Source organism: Vitis riparia, chromosome 6 (genome assembly GCF_004353265.1).
Source record: "Vitis riparia cultivar Riparia Gloire de Montpellier isolate 1030 chromosome 6, EGFV_Vit.rip_1.0, whole genome shotgun sequence".
Lineage (NCBI taxonomy): Eukaryota > Viridiplantae > Streptophyta > Magnoliopsida > Vitales > Vitaceae > Vitis > Vitis riparia.
Genome location: NC_048436.1, coordinates 2766647 through 2793834, shown reverse-complemented (window position 1 = coordinate 2793834; position 27188 = coordinate 2766647). Strand labels below are relative to the sequence as shown.

Here is a 27188-nt window from a genome sequence, read left to right as displayed (position 1 = left end):
CAGATAGATCAGTTGAAAGATATAAAGCAAGGCTCGTTGCGAAGGGATATACTCAGACATATGGGGTAGATTATCAAGAAACTTTCTCACATGTAGCAAAATTAAATACTGTGAGAGTACTAATCTCTCTTGCTGCAAACTTGGACTGGCCGTTGCACCAATTTGACGTAAAAAATGTCTTTCTCCATGGGGATCTTGAAGAGGAGGTGTACATGGACATTCCACCGGGTTTTGTTTCTTCGACACAGGGGAAGGAAGTTTGCAAGTTACAAAAGGTGTTATACGGATTGAAACAGTCTCCTAGAGCATGGTTTGGACGATTTAGCCTTGCCATGAGAAAGCACGATTTCAAGCAAAGTAATTCAGATCATACTCTCTTCTTGAAGCACCAACGGGGGAAGGTAACAGCTCTAATAATCTATGTTGATGATATGATAATTACAGGAAATGACGAGGAAGAAATCTCTAAATTACAAGAGCATTTAGCAACTGAATTTGAGATGAAAAATCTTGGAGGGTTGAAGTATTTTTTGGGGATTGAAGTAGCTCGATCAAAACGAGGCATATTTCTATCCCAAAGGAAGTACGTGCTTGACTTGTTGTCTGAAACATGAATGTTTGATTATAGACCTGCTAATACACCAGTTGTTCAAAACCATGGCTTGGGAGAATTTCCTAACCAGACCCCTACCAATAAAGAAAGGTATCAACGCCTTGTGGGAAAGTTGATATACTTATCTCACACACGACCTGATATTGCTTATGCGGTGAGCTTGGTGAGTCAATTCATGCATTGTCCTAGCGAAGATCATATGAGTGTAGTGGTTCGTATTTTACGGTACTTGAAATCTTCTCCAGGACGAGGACTGATGTTCACGAAAAACCAACATCTGCACATTGACGGCTATACGAACGCAGACTGGGCAGGGAACATTACTGATAGAAAATCTACATCGGGCTACTTCACATTTGTGGGAGGCAATCTGGTCACTTGGAGGAGTAAAAAACAGAAGGTAGTTGCTTTATCTAGTGCAGAGGCTGAGTTTAGAGGCATGACTAAAGGATTGTGTGAGCTACTTTGGTTAAAAAGATTATTAGAGGAAATTGAGTGTTCATCTCAGGATACAATGAACCTGTTTTGTGATAATAAGGCAGCCATAGCAATCGCACACAACCCGGTTCAACATGATCGCACCAAACATGTTGAAGTGGATCGGCATTTTATCAAGCAGAAGCTCGAAGACAAGGTCATTCAATTTCCTTTTGTGAAGTCAGAAGATCAACTAGCAGATATTCTTACAAAGGCTGTCTCTAGCAAAATATTTCACAACTCACTTGACAAATTGGGCATTGATGATATCTATGCACCAACTTGAAGGGAAGTATTGACGTGAGTTGTTGAAGGAGCAATTATAGAAATAAAAATATTCTAGTTACCAAGTTAGTTTGATTTGATTGTAAATCATCCAAGATTGTAGCCTAGATTAGTGTGATTAGTTTATTCCAAATTAACTTCATGTACAGGTTATATATAGCCCTCATCTGCTGTATCTTTTAATATATAGAAGAATACCATTTTTCTTCTCCTCAACAGATGTGTATTGCATTGAAGCTTTGTGCAAGAGATCCACTCCACATGAGCACTCGGTACGTGTCAACATCAATCTCGTCGCCGCTCTACATTTTTATATCGGAAACGGACGACCGTGTCAAGTCCTCGGAGGTTGATGGTGCTTGGAGCGGGGGAACCTTTCCGTATATTGGGTTCGAAGATGGCGGAGGGGTTGGAAGGCATGAAAAGGAGGATCCACAGGAATCCGAAGTTGGTTCTTTGAGGAATTCGCTACCAGCTGATTGATTCGCCGTGAATTGGCTCCGATGGACATCAACTATCATTTTCCGATGGCGAGACCAAGATTTGAGCCACCTTGGGTACCGGTGGTTCACCGTTTGTTGCTGTCTGGCTCGATGGGAATGCACTTCCAATTAAGGGGGTCGTGGAATGGGAGCACCAAGAACAAGTTGCCGGAAAATGTATGCTTGCATGCATGACGCACACGTTGCACCTTCTTTGGGCTGCTTGGATGCCCAAGGCCCATGAGCACCATTTAAAGGCCTTTCTCCACCTTAGACCCACCCCTGAGTGCAGTGCTAGTTGCACCCAAGCCCATGTGCATGACCCTATTTTCACATGGCCACCCTTGGCCAACCCAAAGTGCCACACATTTTCACTTATTTATTTATTTATTTTTTATTAACTCTTCGTATTTTGATACCCAAGTTTAATTCTTCAAAATTCCGATTTTCGAATTTAATTTCCAATTTCTAAAATTATGATTTTCACATTTTATTCATTTAATCATTATTATTTTCGTTATTATTATTATTCTATTCTATTTATTCATTTATTTTTATTTTTTTAAATTCCGATTTTTTAATTTAATTTCCAATTTCAAAAATTCCAATATTCACGTTCATTTATTTAATTATTATTTTCGTTATAATTATTATTCTATTTATTTTTTAAAAAAATTCATCCTTAAACAATTCTTCAAAATTCCAACTTCCAAATTTAATTTCCCATTTCAAAAATTCTAATATTCATATTCATTTATTTAATTATTATTTTCGTTATTATTATTATTCTATTTATTTTTTTAAATAAAATTCATCCTTAAACAATTCTTCAAAATTCCGACTTCCAAATTTAATTTCCTATTTCAAAAATTCTAATAGTCACATTCATTTATTTAATTATTATTTTCGTTATTATTATTCTATTTATTTTTTTAAATAAAATTCATCCTTAAACAATTCTTTAAAATTCTGACTTCCAAATTTAATTTCCGATTAAAAAAATTCCAATATTCATGTTCATTTATTTAATTATTATTTTCGTTATTATTGTTATTATTCTATTCTATTTATTTATTTTTAAAATTCCATATTTAAACAATTTTTTAAAATTCCGACTTCCAAATTTAATTTCCAATTTAAAAAATTCCAATATTCACGTTCATTTATTTAATTATTATTTTCGTTATTATTATTATTATTCTATTTATTTATTTATTTTTAAAATTCCATCTTTAAACAATTTTTCAAATTCCAATTTCCAAAATTCTAATTTTCACATTTATTTATTGAATCATTATTATTTTCGTTATTTTTATTTTTATTTTATTTATTTATTTATTTTTAAAAATTCAATCTTTATTTCTAAATTTAGTCCTCAATTTCTAAAACTCCAATTTTCCAATTTCCGAACTTAATTTCCAATATTTCAATTTTTATAATTTAATTTTCATAGTTTCCACTTCTCAAATAATTTTCAAAATTCTAATTTCTTTCAAATTTAATCTCCAAAATTCTAATTCTTAAATTTAATTTTCAAAACTCTAATTCTCAAATAATTTGCTAATTTATCTCAAGTTTAATTTTCCAAAGTTCCAATTCCTTAGTTTAATTTTCAAAACTCTAATTTTCAAATAATTTTAAAATTTTCAATTTCTTTCAAATTTAATTTCCAAAATTCCAATTCTTAAATTTAATTCTCAAGACTCTAATTTTCAAATAAATTTAAAAAAATCCAGTTTTCTCTTGAACAATTTTAATTATACTCTGGTTTTCAAATAACCTTCTGTTTCTCTTGATTTTACATAAGTAAGAATGAATTTTTCATAATTCTGAAATAATGAAATTTGTCAGACCAATTCATGCAAGATAAAATGGGCTTTGATGGGAGACCCAACATCAATGAAGTTTTACTTAAAATAAAAATAAACTTGAGTGAAATGTCATGTGTGTCATAGGTGATTTCATATTCTATTTGGTGATGCATGTGATATATTTTATGTTCATTCTTGTACCCTAACCCCATTTCATGATAGCGCATTATTCGCTTGCTACCAAGGTACACACCCGCTCTCACTCTGACCATTCTCTACGTTTTGTTTTGGCTCCTAGTGTATGATATCTTTTGGTATCCACGTTTAATCAACCAATTGTCACATGTGCTTCATTTTATTAGTAGAGACCCATTTTTAGGGACTTAGAGGGATGTTACGGTCTTTATAGTACCTTCCCAATAAGAAACCTGACCCCCAAGCCTCGATTTGGTTTTTCGCAAACCATCTTTTTCAAATAAGGAGTTACACTTAGGGTTTTCTTTCTTATTTTGTTTACACTTTAAAAATAAAACAAAAATAAATGACAATTCTAAGTATTTTCTTAATAAATAAATCATTTTTCAAATAAAAAGCGAGTTCGCCATCGAGTGGGAACACATCGTGCAAAATACGGGGTCCATAGTAAAATTTAAATTTAAAAACATTTATTCTTTAATTTCAAATTCAACCCTTTTAATCCTAATTTGAAAAACATTTCTTAGTAAAAGGACTAAAAATATAGAAAATAAATCAATTTCTTTTTTTTTATAATTAATTGGTATAAATTAATTCTCAATAAAAAAATTCAAGATTAAGAAAAATAGTTTTTTTTAATCATTATTGAATTAAAAATAAAATAGTAATTACTTGTATACTAAAGGTTTTTATTTATTAATTATAAATGGTAGAAAATAATAATGTAATTTGAAAAAAAATTGAGATGATATTTTTCATGCCCACAAAATAAGCACTTTTTTCATTTTTAATATTTATTTAAAAATAGTATATGCACTTAAAATTAGTAATGGTTAATAGTTTTTTATTAAGAAAAAGTATAATGCACTTTTTTCATCAGATGATTTTTTTTCAAAATTAGTATAATGCATTATTTTTTGAGGAAAGGCCATTTTTTGAAACCACATCCAAACGGACCCTAAATCATGGGCCCAAATGAGTGTCAAAGAGAGAATACCATGGATTGAAAAATACGAGCAGGTAGCCAAGAAATCATGATGATTCCATTAAATGGAGCCACACATTGTCGTTGGAACTTATTCCACTACAACACCTTCACTACCTTTTCTTAGGAGGAATTACAGAATTTTCAAAAATACATGCAGCATCTTGTTAATAACATTCTGAAGAAGTAGACATTTAGACCAATGCCACTTGCAATATGTTTCTTTTCTTGGATCAGTCTACTCGAGCAGACATGGTAGGTCACTCAACTAGCAGCTTATGCAACCAATGGTATAAATGTCTTGGCATTTCATGTGACCACGACCACCCCCACTAGTGTAAAATGACCCTGGCAGCTTAGGTGACCACCACCCATCTAAATGCTGGAGAGGGACTACTACTGGCCTAGTGGGTGAGGAAGATGATAAGACTAAATGACAAATGAGAATAGTCGTACTCTTCATATGACCCATTTCCCCACATTTATAATTTGTCTTGTCCTTTATTAGCCAAACAAAGCCCAAGTTGGATCAAGTCTCGTACAAGATTTACAAACTCATTTATGACTTATGAGGCGATCAACAAGCAAAACGGAAACACCTTTCCTTTTTACTAAGAAACATGGCAAGAAAAGGGAGGGAAAATACATGTTACCTAGTGCCCACTTTTGGTGTTTGGGTGGGGCATCTCTATGGTCCCGTTACTATTGCGGGTCTGGACTTTTCTCTTGATATTGATTCTAACTTAAATGCATTAAAAAATAAAATCGCCTTGGTTTCTTGGAGTTTGGATTAGAGTTCACAATTTGTGTTGATGGTTTTTCAACATTACACCGGTTAAGCTTTAACTCAACCATGATATACATAATAATCAAAATAAAAACATATATTATTAAATAAGTAACATGTCATATCACCTATTTAATCCATTTGACAATCAAGTCCTTCTATTTAATAATAAAATTAAATTAAGTTTTATATAAGTTTATATTATGATATCTTAACTACTCAAATGATATATTTATTAAAAAAATTAAAATGATTTAATTAGATTAATCAATATAAATATTAAATAGGTCAATTTAAATCATATTTTAATAATGCAAATTAATAAAAAAGTAATTTATTTATGGGTCAACACACGATGGATTCAAATCCCATTAACGAATGATATCAAATTTTATCACCCACAATTCGAAATCACTTTTGAAGACAAGCCAAAACAATGAAAACATATCCGCCAGCCCCTTTGGTCCCAGTTAACCAGAAAGTAATTCAATACAAAATTCTCTGTTGAAACTTCTTTTCAATGTCAATAAAATGGCTATCCACCCACGTACCAGCACTATCTTTAGGTCTTTGTATCCATCTTCACAAAAAGCATTAACGTAATTTCACAATCAATTCAGAATGGGACCTCCAAAAACCTAGAAACGAGTGGGGAGAGTTGCCGCATGGGCCCTAATCCTATTCCAATGTCACCTTGTACAGCAATACTTGTTTTAGGTGTATTGAGAAACACAATCCTCACATCATTCGATCATTAATCAAGATGACTTTTGATGAATAATAAAATTTTCAATTAACTTAAGAAATGCCTAAATTGGTTGTTTCACGAATCAAATTTATTATCTCAAGTCATGAATGAAATTACTAGTAATTCGTTTCTCACGATACAAAAGTCTTAACCTTCGTTTCATATAGAAAATTAAGAATAATTTTAAGTGTAAATATTTTTGTTTTTTTAAAAGAATTATATTTTTACTTTTTTTGTTCCTTTGAGAGAGAAGAAATTATATTTCTTCTTTTTATGGTTTTCGAGAGAATAGTCAAAATATAAAATATCTCTATTTGGAAGGGAAGACTCAAAATATCAAATATCTTTTTTTGGTTTGTTAGGAAAGAATTCTCACCGAGAGAGTTTTTCACTCAAAGAGAAAGAGAGATAATTATAAAAAAAGAACTTTTATTTATTTATTTTTTAATAGTTAGTCTTTGAATAGTTTTAAAATGCTTGTATTTTCATTTTCATGGTTGGTAGGGGAGAAAAGTAAGGCAAAGACTACTCTACATTTAGACAATTATTTGAGAAATTTATCCGCTAGTGTAGTGATTAACTTCATAACTTCCCTCCCGAATGCCATGGAAGAACACCCAATTTCATACCTAATTCCATACCCAATTTATCTGCCATTTGTATACACCTAATTTAGGTATTCTTGTTTGGGTAATTGCCCTCTGAGTAGACTATTGAGTTGAGGGAGCTTCCATGTTGAGAATGAATGAAACACCCAACTAAGAATTTCTGAATTTCAACTGCAAATACTTGTATTACAATCTTTATATACCATACAAAGGCTTTTGCAATTTTTGCAGACAAGCTAAAACTCTGTCAAAATTACAGATGCAAACTGTTGATATTCACAATTACATAGCCCAGAGATGAAGAAATCAATAGGGCGATAGTACGGATTCACTATATCAGTGATTCAGAATAAGAAATCTATGAATTTGAGCCATGGAACTGAAATCTTGGATACTTTGTCTGCTTCAGTAGAACAGGTTGAAGACGACGTCGTTTCGCTAGCTTCGGCGGCGCTCTCGCCAACGTCTGGTTCAGATTTTTTGCAGCACAGGAAGAAGTTTCGCGATCCCAATGTCATCAGCTTTTCGTTTCTGTCCAGACCTGCCGTCCATTCAAAAACCGTATCAATCACCACCACTACACGTGTTGAATTCAACAACAATTTTTTTTTTTTTTACGGCTGAGATTCAACGATGAAGATATGGGGAGAGAGGGCTTACTTTCTAAACTGAACTGCGAATAATGAAGATCGAAACCGGCGGGATCCGTGGTCGGTAAGGCCAGCCGCCGCCCCTCCTTCGCGTACTGCCGCAGAACCGCCGCGATCAGATCTCCGACTGTTGAATCCGGCGACATCACTACCTGGACTGGCCCTAAACTCCTCTGAACGGTGACATTGAGCAGCAACTTGGTCAACCGTGGCCCTCCCTCCGGCGAGAGTCCAGAGACACTCCTACCTGAGAGCAGATCCGGCAAGGTCTTTGGACGGCGAAGCTCCGCCTGCGGGGCCATAGTCATCGGAATACCGGAGTGGAACGACGACGATCTCTGGGCCAGCCTCCCCTTCCGGTTCTTCTCTTCGTGTCCTCTCCGGTGAGTCTTGGAAGTAGACATGATGATAATAGTATAATTCTAAAAGGAAATTTTAATGAACAGATTATCTCAATCGGCGGTAACGGACGAATCTGAGGCGAGGGAAGCCGAGAAGTGGAGAAGAGCTAGTGCTCTTTGGTTTCCGGCGATAGGAAGCTACCATGTGGAAGAGTGAATAAAAGAAACATTAAAGGGCAAAAGTGTGACATATGCAAAATTCGGACGAGGAATCAAGGAATGCCCACGCTGGATTTATATATATGGAGAAGGAGAGGTGGGAGAAGGAGATAAGAACTTCACTAGATTTTTCGTCGCAGTCTCACCGGCTGTAGCCGGTTCCCTGTACAATATGGCCCGCGTGTCTTATTTCTAAATATTATAATAATATATTGACAAAAAATATATATTCTTAAAAAAATAGTTTTAAATAATATTTTGTTGTGCGCAGATATCCTTTTACGTTTGCTAAAAGAAAACGTTAAAAATATATGCAATCTTATTAATAAAAAATATTAAACTTATAGTTTTGATTTGTTCACTTAAAAAAATATACAAATTTTTGAAAAAAAAAATTAGAAAATAATTCATCTTATAAAAATATGAAAAATAAAAATTTATGTTACAATCTTTGCAATTTGCCCCAGGAGTTTTCAATTAAAAATATATCTTGAAAAATTAAACTTATTTTTTTATCTATTGTAAAAAATAAGTTTAATATATAAAAAAAAATTAACAGGAAAGTATTTATAGTTAAATGGAAGGCAAAGTCCGCAAGATGGGTCAAAGTTGCGGACTCTGCGGTGGTGGCCACCGCGGACTCTTGGCTGCGAGAGAGCAGTGGTAGAGGAGTGGCGACAAAAAATGTATAAACCCTGGATGCATGAACCAAATGCACCCTCGTGATGCAATCAGTGATGAGGGGAGGTCTTTCTGCTAAAGTGCGCCGGTGGGCTGCCAGGATGTTTCCTCCCTCCCTCGAGTCCCTCCACTGCAGACGTGGAAGTTTCCCTGTGGCCCCCTCCGCGTTTGGCGTGGAGGGGTGCGGAGCGTAGACACGTCACGGAGACAATAATTGAGTGTGGCGGCTCTAGAGTGTTGCCGAACTGTCCGCCACGTGGACGTCAGTTGAACCCCATTAAAAAAAAACAAAGCGAGCAGAGTCCCTGAGTTGTTAATCAGTTCAAGCCACCTATCATCTTCAAGGGTCCCTGTCCACGCGAGCGAGGAAGACGTGCCATGTCGACCATATGTTGTGGTGGTGAAGCCTCATTGATTAGTAAAAGACAAAGGTTGGAGATGCCAGGTGGACACTACTAGTCCACTGTAAGTTATGAGGACACGTCATACGCACGCAATTAGCGAGGGTGATTGAGTGGGGATTGTGAGTTAGTGACTTTTTGAAATTTGGTTGTGGAACGGTGGAGGTTGCTTTCAATCGCCAGTTATTAACCTAATCAATTGGAGAGTTTGAAGGAATCTAATTTACTCTCTCTCTATATCTCTATTATAGACATAATATTATTTAAATAAAAAATCCTAACCAGTTTGATATGTGCTGATTATGCATATCCAGTATGCTTTGTAGAAAACAACAAATTTTAAAATAGTCATAGAAGTTGTGATATTCTTCATCTAGCAATCACATATCAATTTCATTTGGATTTTTTTTTAATAAAAATAATAATATTATTTTTAAATAGTTTTTGAGAACAATATTCTAAAACCTATGGCACTTTTAAAATTATTTTTCAAAAAATAATTTCTTCTTAATAGGAATAAAACTTTAAAATATGATTTTAATGTGAATGTAAATGACTATTTTAAAAATATATTCATAATTATCTTTATGACTACATCTATAGTTTTATTAAAAAAGAAAATGGAGTTTTGGACCAAAATAACCCTATAATAGGATAAAATATAAATTCTAAGCACCCAAATGTGATTTGATTATCAATGTTTCGCTTTTGGACTTTTGGTACTTTTAAATTTACACTTTTACAATTTTTTATGATTTTTTTTCTTTTTTTCTTATTTTTCACATATACATAAAATAGTGATTAATTAATATTTTTAAAAATATAAGCTTTAATAATATATATGTATATATATTTCATTGTAAGAGTCTAGTATTATTTCAATAAAAACAAAAATTTTAAAATATTAATAAATTATGATTTTATTTATTAATAAATTAATAATATTAAAGTAATAAAGCTATACTAATAAAATAATACAAAATGAAAAACAAAATCATTAAAATATATTTAAAAATATAAAGTTAAAAATACAAAAGGTTTAAATTAAAATCTCATTTGACAACTAAGGTTTTAGTTTAAAAGTAAATATACATAAGGGAAATACTGTTTTAGTTCAAACATAAAATCGCATTTAATAAATATAGTTTTGGTTTAAAAGTGAGACCGCATTTGCTAAATGTGATCTTAATTCAAAATTAAAATCTGTTGTAATATGTGACTCATATGGAGTGAAAGACATATAAAAAAAAAAAGGCAAATGTCGGAATAAAATGGAGTGGAACGACAGACATTTTTCATTCGAACTTGTATTTTTATTGTTGAGGGCGAACGATAGGTTGGGGAGTATGGCTCAAGAGTATTTTTGGAGTTTCATTATATGAGGGTTAATATAAATATTTTTTTATGTAACCCTAATTTCAGATATAGTGAAAGTCTTTTTTATTATTTCGTAGACAATCTGTCAAATTATGTTAAATCTGTGTTTTTTTTTTTTTGTTTTATTTAATTTTTTCCATAAATCAATTGCACAAATATCAATAAAAATCATATTTACAATCTATGTACAAAACAACAATAATAATTGATGGCCTTCAAATATAATTTTCACAATCTATTTATGTCTAGGTTTACACCTTAATAGGAGAGAATGGTTGTTGAAGTGGATGGATTTAGAAGGGAGAAAAGACAAGTGGGGCCCAGGGGGAGGGTGGGGGTAGACTGGTGGAGGAGGTTGGGAAGCACGTGAACAAGAACGGGGGGCCTGTTCGGAGTTCGGAGTTCGGAGTTCGTAGTTGGTTACTTGGTGTTGGTAGTGCTTACACTACACGTGTTGTCATTACATCAATTATTATGGGGTTTTGGGTTTTATAAGCAAAAGGGGAAGTAGTGAGATTATGAGAATATAGGGAACCTGTCACCATTCACCTCCACCGTCCATCACTGATGGCCTTTCACCCTCCAAGCCCTATTCTCTCTCTCCTCCCTCTCTCTCTCTCTCTCTCTCTCTCTCTCTCTCTCTCCACACACACACAAATCAAAATCAATATTTCTACATTTTATTTGGGTGGATAATGGATTTTCCTATTAAATATAGTGTATAAGTTGCCAGTTTTTGATGTTTACGTTTTGTATGTCTTCATCCATACACACTTTCACACGCAAGCTTCATCCCAACTCATGCTTCCCACTAGAATTTCAAGACATAATTTTTTTAGTCGATGATTTATTTTTATATACTACTATACTCATTTCATTTATTTAAAATTTTTTATATAAAGATTAAATAATTTTAAATATATATAAATCTATAACTAATTTTATTTATATATAACTTTTATAGTAAAATTAAATATAAAAATTTAATTTTTTATTACTTTTTCTTAATATTTTTTAAAAGCTAAACATATCTTTAAGTAGTTGTACAAATGATAACTATTTTCTACTTTCAAAATTAGAAAGTATATTATCTTCTTAAATTGTGAAATAATAATTTTATTTGAATTAATTTTAGTTATAATTTAGATTATGTTTGTTTTGAAAATACATCTATAGTATTAAGAGGAAAATAGTTCATACTTATAAAGTACTAAGATTATGGGGGCAAATGGACAAACATCTCATATGGGTCAAACAAACCCTCACACGGGTTCAGAGATCAACTTTAATACAATTTGTAACGACCCACTTATAATCATGTAGATATTTTTCGCTTTGATTTGAAATCCATTTCACAGTAATTCTAAAAAGCATTTTTAGCCTTAAAAATGTTTTTGAAAAAAAAAATGTTTGACAAATTTTACAAACAATTTAAAAAATCATATTAGAAATTTTTTTGTAGTATTTTACATAGAAATACTTTATAAATAGTCATCTTAAAAACACTTAAAAAAAACACTTCCATTAAAAATAAGTAGAATAAAAATATTACCAAATACAGTCTTAATTGCGTTGCTAAATAAAATTTGATTTATATAACAAATTTCATAACAATAATGACAGGATAAAAGTCATATTCTTTTTCAATTGATAATTAATAAAGGGAACTTTATCTCCTAAATCAAATATGCCCCACAATAATAGTCACCTAAAAAAGGCTAGTCAATGATTTTGACGGGGAAGACAAAAATTATAAAGATGGTAGAAATATTCTAATAATTCATAAAGGTAGATATTTATTTTCTTGTATCATAAACAGAAAATATTGATTTTATTGACGCGTTTATCAATATTTTGTCAATTTGCTAGATGGGATATAGTGATTGCATGTTAAATTGTTAATAAACTTTCATTTAATAAATGAATTTTTTATTATTATTATATTTGCCATATATGTAAATGGTAAAAATGATGGGACGTGTACCATCCCCTTGAAAAAAAAATCTTATATATAAATAAAACAATTATCCAAAATTTAACATTAATAAGTTATAATGTCTTGAAAAATACTGACAACCCTCTAGATCTATAATTCTTGATGAAAAAAATAAATAAATATTGTTAAAAATAATTTGGGAAAAGAGATTTAAGAATAAAGTAATAAAATTAAATTTTAATATTAAAATTTTAAAAAATAATAAAATAAAAGCATTTACTTTACAAATAAATTGATTCCTCTAACTAAGAATATCGAGAATTTGTTTTACAATTAAATTAAGTTTGTTTTGATGAAAATTTGTACTAAGAATAGAAATTGAAAATATCTATTATGTTTTGCTATAAGTGGCAAATCATTATTTAATGAAGTTGTGTTTGGGGTAGGTCACCTTGTCTTAATTGTGCCCTTTTTATTTAAAATAATTTTTATTCCCGTCATATAAAAAAATTAAATGGGACAATACGGGGCAAGGAGGGAGCCATGGGTAAAAATTTCAATAAAATAAATATATTTTATAAATAATTAAAATATTATAATTTTTTATAATTTAATTTATTAAAAAATATTTTTTATTATTATATTCAAAATAAGAAACTAAAAATTAAATTAAATTAAAATTTAAAATTAATTTTATATCTAATCGAGATGGTATGTAATAAGGCAATATTTGAAACCGTCATATTAAAAAAAAAAACCTTAAATCCACATTAAATTCTTTTATTTAAATTTTAAATCTATCCTTTCAGAGGCGACGCAAGATAGATATTTGAAAAAACCCGCCCCATCTAATCCTGACCCTGCAAGAGCTTCCAACAAGTAGCTGAAAGTAATTCTAACAACTTGGTAATTGAAAATGAAACATCTTGAATAATAAATTAATAATTGAGAACGGTTCTTAGTTTGACGGGTCCACCATTAGGTGTGTGACATTATGGTTGCTTGGCATATGATTATTGTGTGAATTTTCGCAATTTTAGTAAACGAAATTATGATTTTAAGTGAGACATTCACAAGACAAATCAAAATTGTGTCGAAATCGACACATACATCCGATTGGGATATGTCACCTTCACTTTTGTTTCTTATATAAATACATTGCATTCAAGATTCGACCCATGAAGATTGGACTCCCCAATGTCCCCATGGTCCGATTACAAGATAGGAGAAATAAAAAAAAGTGCAATTAGATACCCTTTTAAGAAATTTATTTGATATGGTAAACCATTTATGTTATGTTATTAAATTGGTAGGTATAAGTTCAAAAGAAGATTTATACGGGAGTTTCACTTTGGGACGTCAACTTATAGTAGAAAGATTTCGTTACTTTAACTTGTCTAGACAATATTCGAAAATTCACCATGTTTTAAATTACTAGTGGGTCCAAAATTATTGGGGGCACAATTAAAAGATGCGCGTTGATGCGTCAAATTTGCATTTTCAACTACTCATGACACGTGACCATGATTTGTTTTTTCTTTTTCTTTTTTTTTAGGTTGGGCTATTTTTTTATTTTTCATTTTACCCATGTGTTTCACATTATAATAATAATAATTATTATTTTTTAGATTCAGGCACGAAGTCACTAACTGTGCTTGTTCCTAGTGGCAACGTGTATCATGTTTTGCTTCTTTTATCTTTGATTCCATTTTTTTAAATATATATTTTTTTGATTAGAATAGTTTTTTTTCCCCAAGAAAATAAGAAAAAGAGAAAATAATTTTCTAATTCAAAAAATGTATTTGGTATAGTTTTATGAGAATTTGTTCAAAAACATGTTATTTTTTAAAATAAATTTGAAGTGTCTTCTGCTTTTCTTGTCTTTTCTATTTTTTTTTAAATGAGAAAATTATTTTTTATATTTTAATTTCAAAATAGAATTTTATTTCTAAAAATAATTGGAAATTATTCTTAATATATATTTTTAAAAATTGTATTTGTAAATATTTACAAACAAGTACTAAATAACTAAGGAGTGTTTTTTTTTTTTCCTTTTACGGAAAAATAAGAATTTTCTTTACTAGGACTTTGTCACGTGAGTCTAGGTCAATAGATGGTATTTTCTTTATTTCCTTTTTCTTAAATTTGTTATGTTGGATCCCAAGAAAGTTTTAAGAAAAAAAAAAAGAAAAGAAAGAGAAAAATATTGTTTCATATTTGATTTTACTATAAGAATACTTGAAAAAATTATAATTCAAATTAATTAAAAACTTCTACATTTTGATATTATTTATTTATTTTATATAAAAACATAAAAATAAATAAAATAAATTTAACGTAACTTATAAAAATAATTTATTAATTTTAAATCCAATTTTTTTTTTTTTTTTTCATCTTCTTTCCCTTTGCATTCTCCTGGAACAAACATAGCCATCTATTTTCTTCCCCTTTTCCCCAATTTTTCCAAGAAACAAACATAACTACCAAACATTGTGTAATTAAATACACCATGGGGATCTATGATAAAAATAATTTTTAAAAACTACTTGAGAAATAAGTTACTTTTTTAAATAACAATAAAAAGTCAACACGTAGTTCTATAATTTCCTTCCTGTTCTCATTAAGCTAAAAGAAAACAATGGAAGAAAGAGCTGGCAAAGGAAGTAGAAGATATCCCAGTCAAGAGCTAGACTGGTTGACAGTGATGATGGTGCAACTAACAAATCTCAGAGCCTAGCCATTCATTCAGAACAAGCCCACTGAAATGACCCCAAAAACACATCTGAACTAACATTATTTTGTGATTTTCTTTGACCTTAAACAAGATATAGTTTAAAAGAACATACAGTAAATGAGATGCAAAAATGAGAGTAGCAGTTCTGCATGGCTCATGCTGAACAGAAGGTACAACAGGGCACCACAAAATTGACCATCTTCCACAACCCATCTAGTTTCTCTGCCAAAAATGTCAAAAAGAGATGTAAAGAAAAGTAGCAGCTCACCTCAAGATTTTATTAGTATTTGGTTCCAAGTAATGTATGGGTATATGCAAGGACAAGATATTATCTAAATCTCCTTCTGGTGCTGCATGCTGCCATATATGGCCCTGTGACGTCTTCTCAGGTTTTGGCTTTCTTTTGGAGTTGACAGAGGCTGCAGAACATGATGATATAATCCGAGATTGAGATTTCCCATGGCTTGAGTGGCATCTCACCTGAAACTGCTGTCCTGCTTGTGTTGTGGCCCTCAACCTTCCATTTTGGCCAAGCACTAAAGGGAAACTCACTGAATCAAATGTTTCCGAGCGATCATTTGTGCCCTCAATTGATGGGGTGATAACTAATTTCCTTGACGATGTTCTTTCCTTCCACGATACAAATGACTGTTGTAGTCTAGATGGAACCTGTCAAGGCAATGAAAGCAAATTTTTAGTTTCGTTTCACTGTGCTTACTTGGCTCAGGTTTACGGAAAAATATTATGTCTAGTTGTGAGAACAAGGAATCAGGAAATTCAGGGAGGAGCTCAGTTTTCATATTTCCACACATACAAGAGGAATAAGGAAAATAATCATTCAAAAGCCAGATGATGGTGTATATATAGAACTTTCGCATTGTAGCCAGCCAACAATGTTCAGAACTTTCAATTCCATGAGCTGACGGCCATTGCTTCAGAGCTATAACTTACAAGGCATGGTTATATATGGTTGCCAAATCAAAATTCCAACACAGGTAAATTTTTGTCACTATTGGGACTAGGACCTATAACCTCCCACAAACCCAACCCCCTGTTCCCCACCTGCCCAACCCTCCACCACATGAGCTAGGCCTCAAAGGCATAAACCTATTCTAAACTTACAAAATGCATTCAATAATTCTCAAATGATTTGAGAGATGAGTACTAAAAAATACACCCAACATTGCAAATAATCCCTAAATTATTTACTTCTTTTACATGATAGGTATTGATTTTTACTTTCTATTTTTTTTGTTTTTAAACAGGATTGATTTTCTTAATCTTAAATTCATCCTTGGGTTTGTCTCCAAATTATTCCACAATAGATACCTACTAACTTCTGAATCCTGAATCATCCCTATCTTGTCACCTATAGCAATGATTGTGTCAAAAAGAATCTATGAAGAATTCTATAGGAAATCAGAGCTCACCATTGAGATCAGGCTACAGGAAGCAAATGACAATGAGGATGTAGAAAATGGAGATTTCCCAGGTTTGTTTCCCTTCTGATCATTCTTTGTTTTGTCTTGTTCTTGAATAACAGTACCAAAACTTGATGGTGCATCCTCCTCATCTTCCTCTTCCCCATCCTCTTCCTCTCCATCTCCCTCTCCCTCTCCCTCTCCCTCTCTCTCTTCATCTACCTTCTCAGCTGAAACATTCTCATCTTGGTTGCTCAGTGTAAAAGTATCCTCTTCCTCCTGGAAACCCCTTTCCATTTTCTTCTCTTCCTCTTTCTCCTTCTTCTTCAACTCGTCATCCATGTCTTCAATGGCCTCTTCCAGGCACAATTCAGCCTCTATGAATTCAAGCTCTGCTTCCATTAGCTTCCTTTTCATTTCACTCTCTTTCTTCTTCTCTTCACTCCATTTCTCTAGTTTTTCCAACACAGGGTTACATGCATTTTCCACTGCTGTTATAAGACGCTTCCATATGTTTTCATCCTGTGTGCTCACTTCACGTCCATAGAACTCATCAAAACCAAGGGGTAGAAACGGGGCCTTCTCTGGGTCCACATCTTCCCCATCTTTCAAAGGCGGTTGCCAAAATAACCGGAGCCCATGCGTTTCATCTTCAACATAATTGATTAGACGTCCAGTTGGTGTGTGTAGGATGAGGGGGTCTTCAGTACATATTAGCTTTGATGGATCTTCAGGGTCAGGCTCTGGTTCCTTGTTAACAAGAACAAACTCTGGAGTCTCATCTGATGAAACAAAATTACAAACATCAAGCAGGAAACATGCTTGCAGTGCGACAAACTAGAAAAGACAGCAGCAAATCTATCAGAAAAGGGCTGGAAGAGTAAACTAATTGAGGCAATAATAAACAGGCATGAAAGCAAAAGATGAAACAATAGAAAGTACTAAATGCTAAACCACTCAAGTGTTTGTTTCAATGAATAATCAGGTCTAATATTTTCTTCCTTCATTTCTTTAATTACTACTACTTCCAAACCACTAAATTATCCTTTTAGAAGAAAACCAGATGTCCAATCCCTGTGTTCATTTTATTTTTTTAATGAAAAATCATTAGAAAGCATCTCCAGTTCAATTTTCAAGGAAACAAATGGGGGGTGGGGGATTGAAGATGGTACCTTAGAAACAAGAAGCTTTTCTTTCCAGAATTATTACTGGTATAAAGAAAATAATTATTCATTATTTTGTCAAGAACATAAAGGGAAAGGAAAGACATTTGAATGATAAACCATTCCCACACCAAAAGGTTGTTAGATCTAAAATTTCCTTTTCTTGTTCTCCATCCCAGAGCAACAGGAAATTTCTTTTGGAATATGCCAAATTCATGTTCCTGTCATCTACAGAACACACGCACATGCATGGGAGATAGGATTCACCATCATAACTTGATTGAGAGATCTGTCAAGTAAAAAACCATTAAGAAAGGCACAGAAACAATGCTCCAGGTAAACTACCACCCATCAAATGGCTAATCTTTCCAACTGAAAACATTCACTGTGTTTTCTAATCTATTGAAGTTGCACTAGCAACTATCTTTTCCAACTACTATTTTAAAATAATACTTTGTTAAGGCATCAACCAAATTATTACTCAATTTGATTACAATGTTAACCCATTACCTAACAACTTAGGTTTTTCAGTTAATTATGCAACTCAACATGAAATCAAGCCTTGGTTTTTCATGAGTTCAAATCTCACTGACTATTACTCTATCATTCATTGAACTCGTGTGTGTGGAGACTTATGTGAGCCCTGACATTAAAGTTTTAGTCTAAGAGGGTGTTTAGTAAAACTTATTACTTTTTACTTAATGACTTAAGTGGACTTTAAGTTATATTATTGTGAAGTTACTTATCAAAAAAAAAAAAAGTTATATCATTTTGAAGTTGTTGACTTAAAACTTATTACTTCATTTTTACTTTAAGTATTAAATTTGTTTGGTAAAGTTAATTTTTTTTCCAAATCATCAAATTGATAGGGCCAGAATTGAAGAGTGATAGAATCAGGTATGATATGAAGTAGCTGGCCTGATAGGGCTAGGAATTGACGATGTCTAACCTTCTTTCCACTGTTCTTATTTACTACCCTAAATAATTTTATCTAATATTTATCCATGTTAATTTTAACAAATATTTACTTTTATTAATTCTAAGAAATAAATTTGTTTGTTATACATCCATATTAAAAATATTATAAACGTATAAAATCACTACAAAATATTTACTATAAAAGTGAATCGTAGATATGAAATCATGGAAGAAAATAAGACTATCACTAGATGTGAACAAATGAAACAAAAGAGATTTAGAATTAAGAATAAATTAATTATTTTGAATTAATATTTAAAGTTATGACATTAAGTTATTTTATCAAACGCGCTTAATCTACATTTTTTTTTTTTAATAGGTAAGAGCAAAAAGTGTATATAAATAAAAGGGTGACACCATAATAGCGCCCCTAAGTATACAGGATGTATATACAACAAAAGCTTATATGCTCAACCAAGAGGGAAAGGGGAAGAAACAAAAAACATCACTTGTCCTTACTTAGAACCTAACCAATCAATGAAACTAACAAGAGAATTAGGGCACATATCTATAGACACCCTAAACCAAGACGACAAATTACATACAAAAGAATATTTCAGCCTTTGAACCGATAACTCCTTCTCAAACGTTAACAAATCCCTTTTCTTTCATATTGACAAAAAAAATACATAAGGGGGCCACTTGCCAAACCTTTTTACGAACTTTATGACTTAACGACTTACGTTAAGTTATTAAGTTGATTTAAGAGGGCGTTTGATAAAACTTAATACTTGATGCTTAAAGACTTAAAATGACTTTAAAATAAATTATGCTTAAATTATTAAGTTGATTTATCAAAATCATTTTTCACTTTAGGTTGTAATATTAAGAGAGTGTTTGATAAAACTTAATACGTATTACTCAATGATTTAAGTTGACTTTAAGTCAAATTATTCTTAAATTGTTGACTTAAAACTTATTACTTTAAGTATTAAGGTTATTTGGTAAAGTTAACTTAAAATTTATTTTAAATCATCAAATTGACATATTTACCCTTTTTAATTTTAACTAATAGTTATCCTCATTGATTTTAACTAATATTTCTTTTCATTAATTTTAAGTAATAAATTTATTTATTAAACATACATATTTAAGATATATAAGATAACAAAAAAATATTTATTATAAAAAATGAGTTGTGAATGTGGAATCATAGTTGTAAAATATACTCTTGCTAGTGTGGGTAAATGAAGCAAAAAGGATTTGAGATTAAAAATAAGTTAAGTATTTTAACTTGATACTTAAACTTATTTTTACTTTTAAATTGTAATTTTAAGTTATTTTACCAAACATGCTTAATCTACTTAATGACTTAAATTAAATTAATAAGTCATATTAAATCATTATGTTGATTTACTAAACACCCTCTAAGTTACTTTATCAAACGTATTTAGAGTCCATTTGGTAGTGTTTTGAAAAAACACTTTTACCCCAAAAAGTGTTTTTGAAGAAAAATAAGGTATTTGATCAAATTTAAGAAACATTTTTAAAATTTTGAAAAGTCAATTGTAACGTTAAAAAATCAATTGTGGTGTTTTCTAGAGAAACAATTGATAGGTGATTCTCCTAAAAACACTTCTAGAGAAAACACTTTCACTAAAAACACCTTGAGTAGAAACACTGCCAAACACACTCTTAATAGCTTAAGCTTTTGGTTGTTTAGTAGTTTAACACAAATGATCAACATAACATATTTTAATAAAATTTCAAAATAGAAGATTCTAATGACAAGCTATCTCTTCAATAGCACCTCTTGACACTCTGATCTTGCCATGTCAAAATCACAAAAGGATAGAGATCACATGTTAGGTTGATCACCACAACTTAAATAACAAATCCTAGTTGCAAAACCCAAGAACTAACATCCCTTCGTTCTTAGGGCATGCCTGCTTTTATTGATTAACGCTTTTTAATATATCTTTTTGTTTGCCTTTAACAAAAAAAATAAAAAATAAAAGGAAAAAGAAATAATATGTTCAACAAATGAGGGTAGCTAAAATGAGGATGTAATAAGGAATGAGGAGCAATATGAGTGACATAATATAGAACCAACTCAAAATAAAGGAGAGACACTCTCTTTTCAAGCAAAAATAATTAAAGTTTAAAACCTATCCTCAATACACAAACCATTCTCTTTGTAAAGAATAACCCCAAGAAACTTCTAAAGTGAATAAAATTAAACTACCAAAATCAAAATAATCTAAATATTCTAGTAACCAAAAGCAATTTAGTACTGCAAATCAGTTCCCTCCAATTAATAAAGCAGTCATATTATGGCGTCTTATTATGCCTTTTTAGGATAAAATGGGTAATGCACTCTACTGTATGAGGGGCTCTTCTAAGTTGGAATAGTTCTTGCGTCAGGAAGAAGAGGATGAAGGCTAAGAGAGCTGCCCTCGTGTTTATTTTGGATAATTTGGAAAGAAAGAAATAATAGAGCTTTTGAAAAAGGGGATCACGTGATCAAGCAAACTTTCACGTACATTTTTTAAGAGTGGGTTAGAATATATATAGGTGATAGCCTTTTGTCCATGTTGGACTTCATTGATTGGCAAAGCTCTAAATGAGGTGAGGGAGTTGTTTTTTGTTTTCTCTTAGCATTATTTGGTCATTTAGGCACATTTGAACACACCGTGTATACCTTTATTCACCTTTTTGTTAGGTGCTTCAATATATTCTATCTTTGCCTATCAGAACAATGTCCTCCAATTAATACCTTTTGACCACCAGTGTTCAAGCTCAGCAGGCATAGGTATCCTCAGTGGGGCTTTATAGAAGGAGTTTAACCACATTTCTCGTTCCTGATCCACCTCAGATGCATATGTTTTCCAATAATCAGGGACCTGCCAAACAAAATATGTTCATGTTCTCCTACATGTTCCAATGATAAGTCAATTTGTCACTCGTAAAACATGAGTGCTAACTTACTTCATAAAACTGGTTGATGAACCCTGGTGCCATCCACACATCTTCTTCCTCATAGAAATAGGGATGTTGAGGATCACTATATGGACCCCTCTCTTCCCTGACCACTGCCAGGCAAAGCATTACCCAAAATCATTAGAAAAAAGCTGGCATAAAACCAAAAGAAAAAAAAAAAAACGCAAAAATGTTCTGCGAAGGGTAAAAACGGAATAGTTCTCAGATGATGCACATATAGCCAAATTGCTAACATCAACTAATGATCTAGTGGCTTAGATGGCAAATGAAATTAGGAAAAAAAAGTGTATCCACATTGTTGGATGATGTTATGTTAAACTATAAGGTTGATGATGGTGCCCCACATGCTTTGAATTGAAATAATGTATACATTGAAAATGGATGGTTCGCATATAAAAATCCTATTTCCAGGAAAATGGCTTCTCGTTTTTCAGCCCCAAAGGCCTGGCTCAACTAGCAAGGGGTTGTTGGTGGAGATTGGATGGTTCCAGGTACTGAAAAAAAAAGGTTACCTATAACGGATGGTTTCTCATTCCCTTCCCCCTCCTACCACCCTCCCCCACTACCACTATATCCAAAGACTCCAAACACTCCAATAGTTTCCACTCAGTGAATTGCCAACTTCTTGAGAATTAAATACAAGAATAGGAGTTCTCAAGGAGCTAAATGTACTGAATGAAACCTATAAGAAACTTAGAGCTCGTTTGGTAGCTGAAAACTCCAATAGTTTCTGTTCAGTGAATTGCCATCTCATGAATTTAATATGACAGCAGGAGTTCTTGAGGAAAAATTCTGCTAAATGCAATGTACAATAGACTTAGAGCTTGTTTGGTAGGAGAAATGAGAACTGTTTTTTGAAATAGAGAATAAGAAAAAGATGCAATGAAACACGTTACCAAACATATTTTCTATAACTTTAATTCAATAATCTATCAAAAATCTACTTACACATTTTCAAGAGCTGTTTTTAAAACAATTCCTGAAATCAGATATTTTTTAGAAAACACCAAAATGTGGTTTCTCATTTTTCAAAACTTCAAAAAGATTACAAATTGAAAACAATCCAAAGATGAACATGTTCATTGTTTTCATTTTTTGAAAATGAAAAAATTTCTGAGAAAAACAATTTTCATTTCTGCAACCAAAAGACCCTTAATTTTCAACTCTTAAAATAACTTTGGCCATCAATGGATAATCATCTATGATGAACAAGACAATTTTCATCTAAGATGTAAATAATGACTCAGATTGAATTTCAAATTGACAGGTGGTTGGAGGTTTCCGCTTCTGACTATAGAATAATTTGCAATCTAACATTTATGAACTATCTTTAATTACAAAGAGACATACTTCCATCAGGCTTGTTGATAAACATTCGAGCCTTAGCAGCAGCTACTTCTGCTATTCCCGCATGCAGCTGAAAGACCACATTGTAAGAAAAAAATATCCTTGTTGCAGTATAAGTTCCCAAAAAGGAGGAAAAAAATGGGAAAAAGAAAAAAGAGATGTCCAATGAAAAAGGTTCTTAGGATACCGCTGAAGTATTTTCATCACAGCCATAAAAATCCTCCAAGAGCTCTCCAAAGTAAAACCTACCCTGAATACACAGTACGAAAGTATTAATCACACTTTTCTTATGACAGTTTAATTTATTAGGCATTAATAAAAGTACAGTATTAGACTATTTAACAAGGACAAACCATATACATAATTAAAGTGCAAAACATGTATTGAACAACCACAAATCTATTAGTGAAATATCTTGAATTCTTAACAGAAAATATTTAGTGTGTTTCTTATTATATATTATCATTACTATTACTATTACATGATCTTCATCATTACCATCATCATCATAATCAGATACCGTGCATATTTTAGCTACTATTGTCCAATATAACAATCATGGTCTCAACTATTTAATTCTAAATCTTAAATTTCATAGAATGATAGTTTGAAGAACACTTGGGAATAAAGAAGTATAGAAACCAGGAGAGAGCCATAATTGAAATAGCCAATGTTACTAATAAGAAAAGATTCAAATAACCAATGGTATTTCTGATATTAGTAATTTCTTCAATAAATTAAGAGAAACCCTGTGCCTATAACAGTAAAACAGGTTGTGCCCAGTCACTAATGGCTCATATTTTGAACCTACATATATGGTACGTTCGTTGACTTCATACACACCACAGCCATGCATTCTGCCATGCTTCCACTGACCAGCGTAGCGGTACCGACCTTTCTCCCTGGCATAGAAACATTATCATCAATAAACCTATAAAGATCACTTTAGCAAAAGATTCTCAAATGCAAAGAGGCGAAAATGAAATTGAGCTAATCTTATAGTTGGAAATGGTATGAGGACATCAAGAAATTGAACTACATGGTTGAGCCCAAACAGTACTACGAACAATATGTGAACTGAAAAATGTTTCCAGTGGTTATTAAAACCATCTCATTTTACTATTTAATGCATTAAAATTATATCAAAATGCAACTTCCAATCCATCAATTGACCTTCTTGTATGTATGCATGAAAACATTTATTATGAATGTTATTTATATATTTTGAAACTTTCTAAATTATTTGATATTAGCATCAATGTTTTAGTAAAACATTTCAATCCATTATCGGTTCCCTTTTGTCTAGAACACTGCAAAGCCCTAATCATGGTGTTCAATCACCAAAATTGCTTGATATACTGCCCAAGCAATTGCCTCTCAATTAGTTACTAATAAATTTCCACCAAACCCACTGTGAGAAAGATTATGATTAGAAAACTGAAAAGTTCTCCCACTCATGCTTATTTTCTTTTCTAGAAGAAGGTATGAATATGAAATCAAGCAGATAGAGCATTTTAGAGAATTAAAACCATCTCCAAAATCAAATGTCAAAGAGAAATAAGATTGATGAAGGTGAATACTCTTCTACTTGAATTATCTGTCTCCTTTTTCTATAGAGTATGGAAGTTTTGAGAAAATGCTAGGTATCTAGTTGCATGCATCGATATCCAGAACATATGGATAATGATGATAATAACTTTTAAAATAAGAGATACTGAATAACAAATATATGAAACTAGAAGTAGCAGAAAGAAGCACTATGGTTATTATCAAACAAAAAACAATCAGCAACCAAAGCAAAAACTTACGGTTTCCTCCCAAACTGTTTGATCCATTCATCATTCTCATAGAAAGGGATTTCATAATTCCCATTAGCTGTATTAATGCTATCCTCAATATCCATCTCTAGCCATTCTTTATCCTCTGGGGTCATGAAATCTCTTGATATTATCTTCCCTTCAGCCCGCATCTTCATTTCAAGTCTGGAATAATAATTAATAACTACTCAGTGACTTACTTTAATAAGAAAATTAGATTGTAGTTGCTGACTTGCAGAATAGCCAGATTCACAAACAGACTGGGATGACAACATACTTGGAACCTGGCACAGGTTCCATATCGGGTACCTCAACTTCAACAACCCCATGACCCTCCATGTTGTTCTGAAGCCATTCACCTTCATACCTATTGAAAGATCAGCATGGTTAGTAATTCTTATGTAACCTAGACATCTGAATTGAAATCTGAGCAGACTGAGGAATGGGTTACTAGTATATCAAAGGGTTTATTATTTTCATATATTCTGCCAAAGAAAGTTTCAAGAGAGCAGTGAGAAATGCTCAAATCAGGAATGGACAAACCTGACCAGCCCCTGTTCAGCAACATAAACACCCTTCCCATGAGCCAAGTCATCCCAAACTGTGCCTTCATACCTTTAAAAAAATATAATAATGAAATGATAAGCAACAGAAATTGTAGAGAAACAATGCAATATTCAACCAAAATCACATTGCCAAATAAAAGCCAATAGCCATAGAATGTAAACACCTGAAAAAATAAATAAGATCATATATATGCACTACCACATCAAGAAAAATTCAACTCTTTGATCAAGATTACACTCATCAGTCTATCTAACCAAAAATCCAGAGTAAATGAGCCCACATCATGAATCAAATAACAAACTAGGAGATAACAAATACATTTGAGCCTCCTTAAGGAAAAATGTAGTTGACCCACTTGAGAAGCTTCTCAATCCTATCAACCTCTTGAATGCTGTAATGCCTATATGAACAAATTGGAACCCTTACATCCTACTTAAGAACATCATATTCTGTGAGGGCGGTGAGTTACATGAATAAAAGTCCGAAGAAATACAACAGAAATCATTTAAAAAAAACAAAAATTCAAATGACAAATTCTTCAATCCATATCACACCCCTAAACAGATAAAATTATAAAAATGTATACAACATGAAGTTAGGAATAATGAAATTAGGTTCCAAATGCCCATAGGGGAAATGAAGCTAACCACTTGAGAAACAACTCAATCTCATCAAACTTATTGATAATTGATCTGGGGTTCAAAATGGCTGCGACTATCAATACTCAAACTAACTCAAAACACATAAAGACACACAAATGCTTGAGAACGTGACATAACAGTGGTGCAAACCATGAACAAAATTGGGTATCCAATTAAAGTCCATCCATCAAGACAACAATGACAATAATTAAACCAAATTAAGAGCAATATAACAACAATTATGCAAGCAGACAATGAAGACATACGAGCTTCCATCGGGGAAAATGTAGCTGACCCAGTTGAGAAACTCCTCAATCCTATCCAACTCCTCAATCACCGATTTGGGGCTAGAAATATCATAATGATTATCTGGAATAGCCGGGTACGGCTTCCGATACGGCACATAAAAAGGGGCAATGGGCGGGTCTCGCCCAGCCTTAGTCTCCTCCTTCACAATCTCCCATTCCTCCTCATCGGCCCAAACCGGGTCCCAACCGGGTTTGGTCATCTCCAATGGAGCATCCGCCCAAAGCTCCTTCAAATCCTCTTCTCTCCATTTCTCCGGGTCCTCTGGAAAATCAAAGAGGTCTTCATAGAACACGTACTCTTTCTCCTCCTCCTCTTGCATCTTCTTCATCCGCCTGCTCTCGAGGATTCGGGTAAAGCGCATGATGTTGGTCTCAGGCTTGTTGTCGTATGCGCGTGGGTCGGGTTCCTCACCAGGGCGAGTGTAGAAGACTTCTTCGAGGTCGGAGTCGCCGGACTCGTAGTCGGAGTCGGTGTAATCGTCATCATCCGAAGGAGGTGGGGGTGGTGGGTTTTCTGGATTTGGCTCATTCTCGCCTTCTTGTGTGTCTGCGGGTGTGATTGAGTCATCATCCGCCATTGCTGAGATAGAAGAAGAAGAAGATAAGGTGGAAGGGAGTCGGAGGAGCTGTCTGAAACAAGGGATAGTTGGCAAATAGCAACAAAAGCGAGCCGCAG

General features: G+C 32.5%; 2 protein-coding genes across 2 annotated transcripts; both read right to left on the bottom strand.

The window, feature by feature from the left end:
• Positions 1-7129: 7129 nt before the first annotated feature.
• Positions 7130-8235, bottom strand: LOC117915644 (uncharacterized protein At4g22758). Its single transcript, XM_034831260.1, has 2 exons — positions 7652-8235; positions 7130-7532 (listed from the first exon to the last, which is right to left on the bottom strand). Exons 1-2 carry the CDS (start codon positions 8043-8045, stop codon positions 7336-7338), a joined length of 591 nt encoding a protein of 196 aa, XP_034687151.1. The 5' UTR covers positions 8046-8235; the 3' UTR covers positions 7130-7335.
• Positions 8236-15340: 7105 nt separating this feature from the next.
• On the bottom strand, positions 15341-27188 carry LOC117916400 (protein TIC 100). The gene is made up of 11 exons (XM_034832371.1): positions 26471-27188; positions 25540-25611; positions 25274-25363; positions 24988-25161; positions 23991-24081; positions 23367-23429; positions 23183-23249; positions 21821-21924; positions 21609-21735; positions 16761-17533; positions 15341-15999 (listed from the first exon to the last, which is right to left on the bottom strand). The coding sequence occupies exons 1-11, from the start codon at positions 27088-27090 to the stop codon at positions 15595-15597; spliced, it is 2586 nt and encodes an 861-aa protein (XP_034688262.1). The 5' UTR covers positions 27091-27188; the 3' UTR covers positions 15341-15594.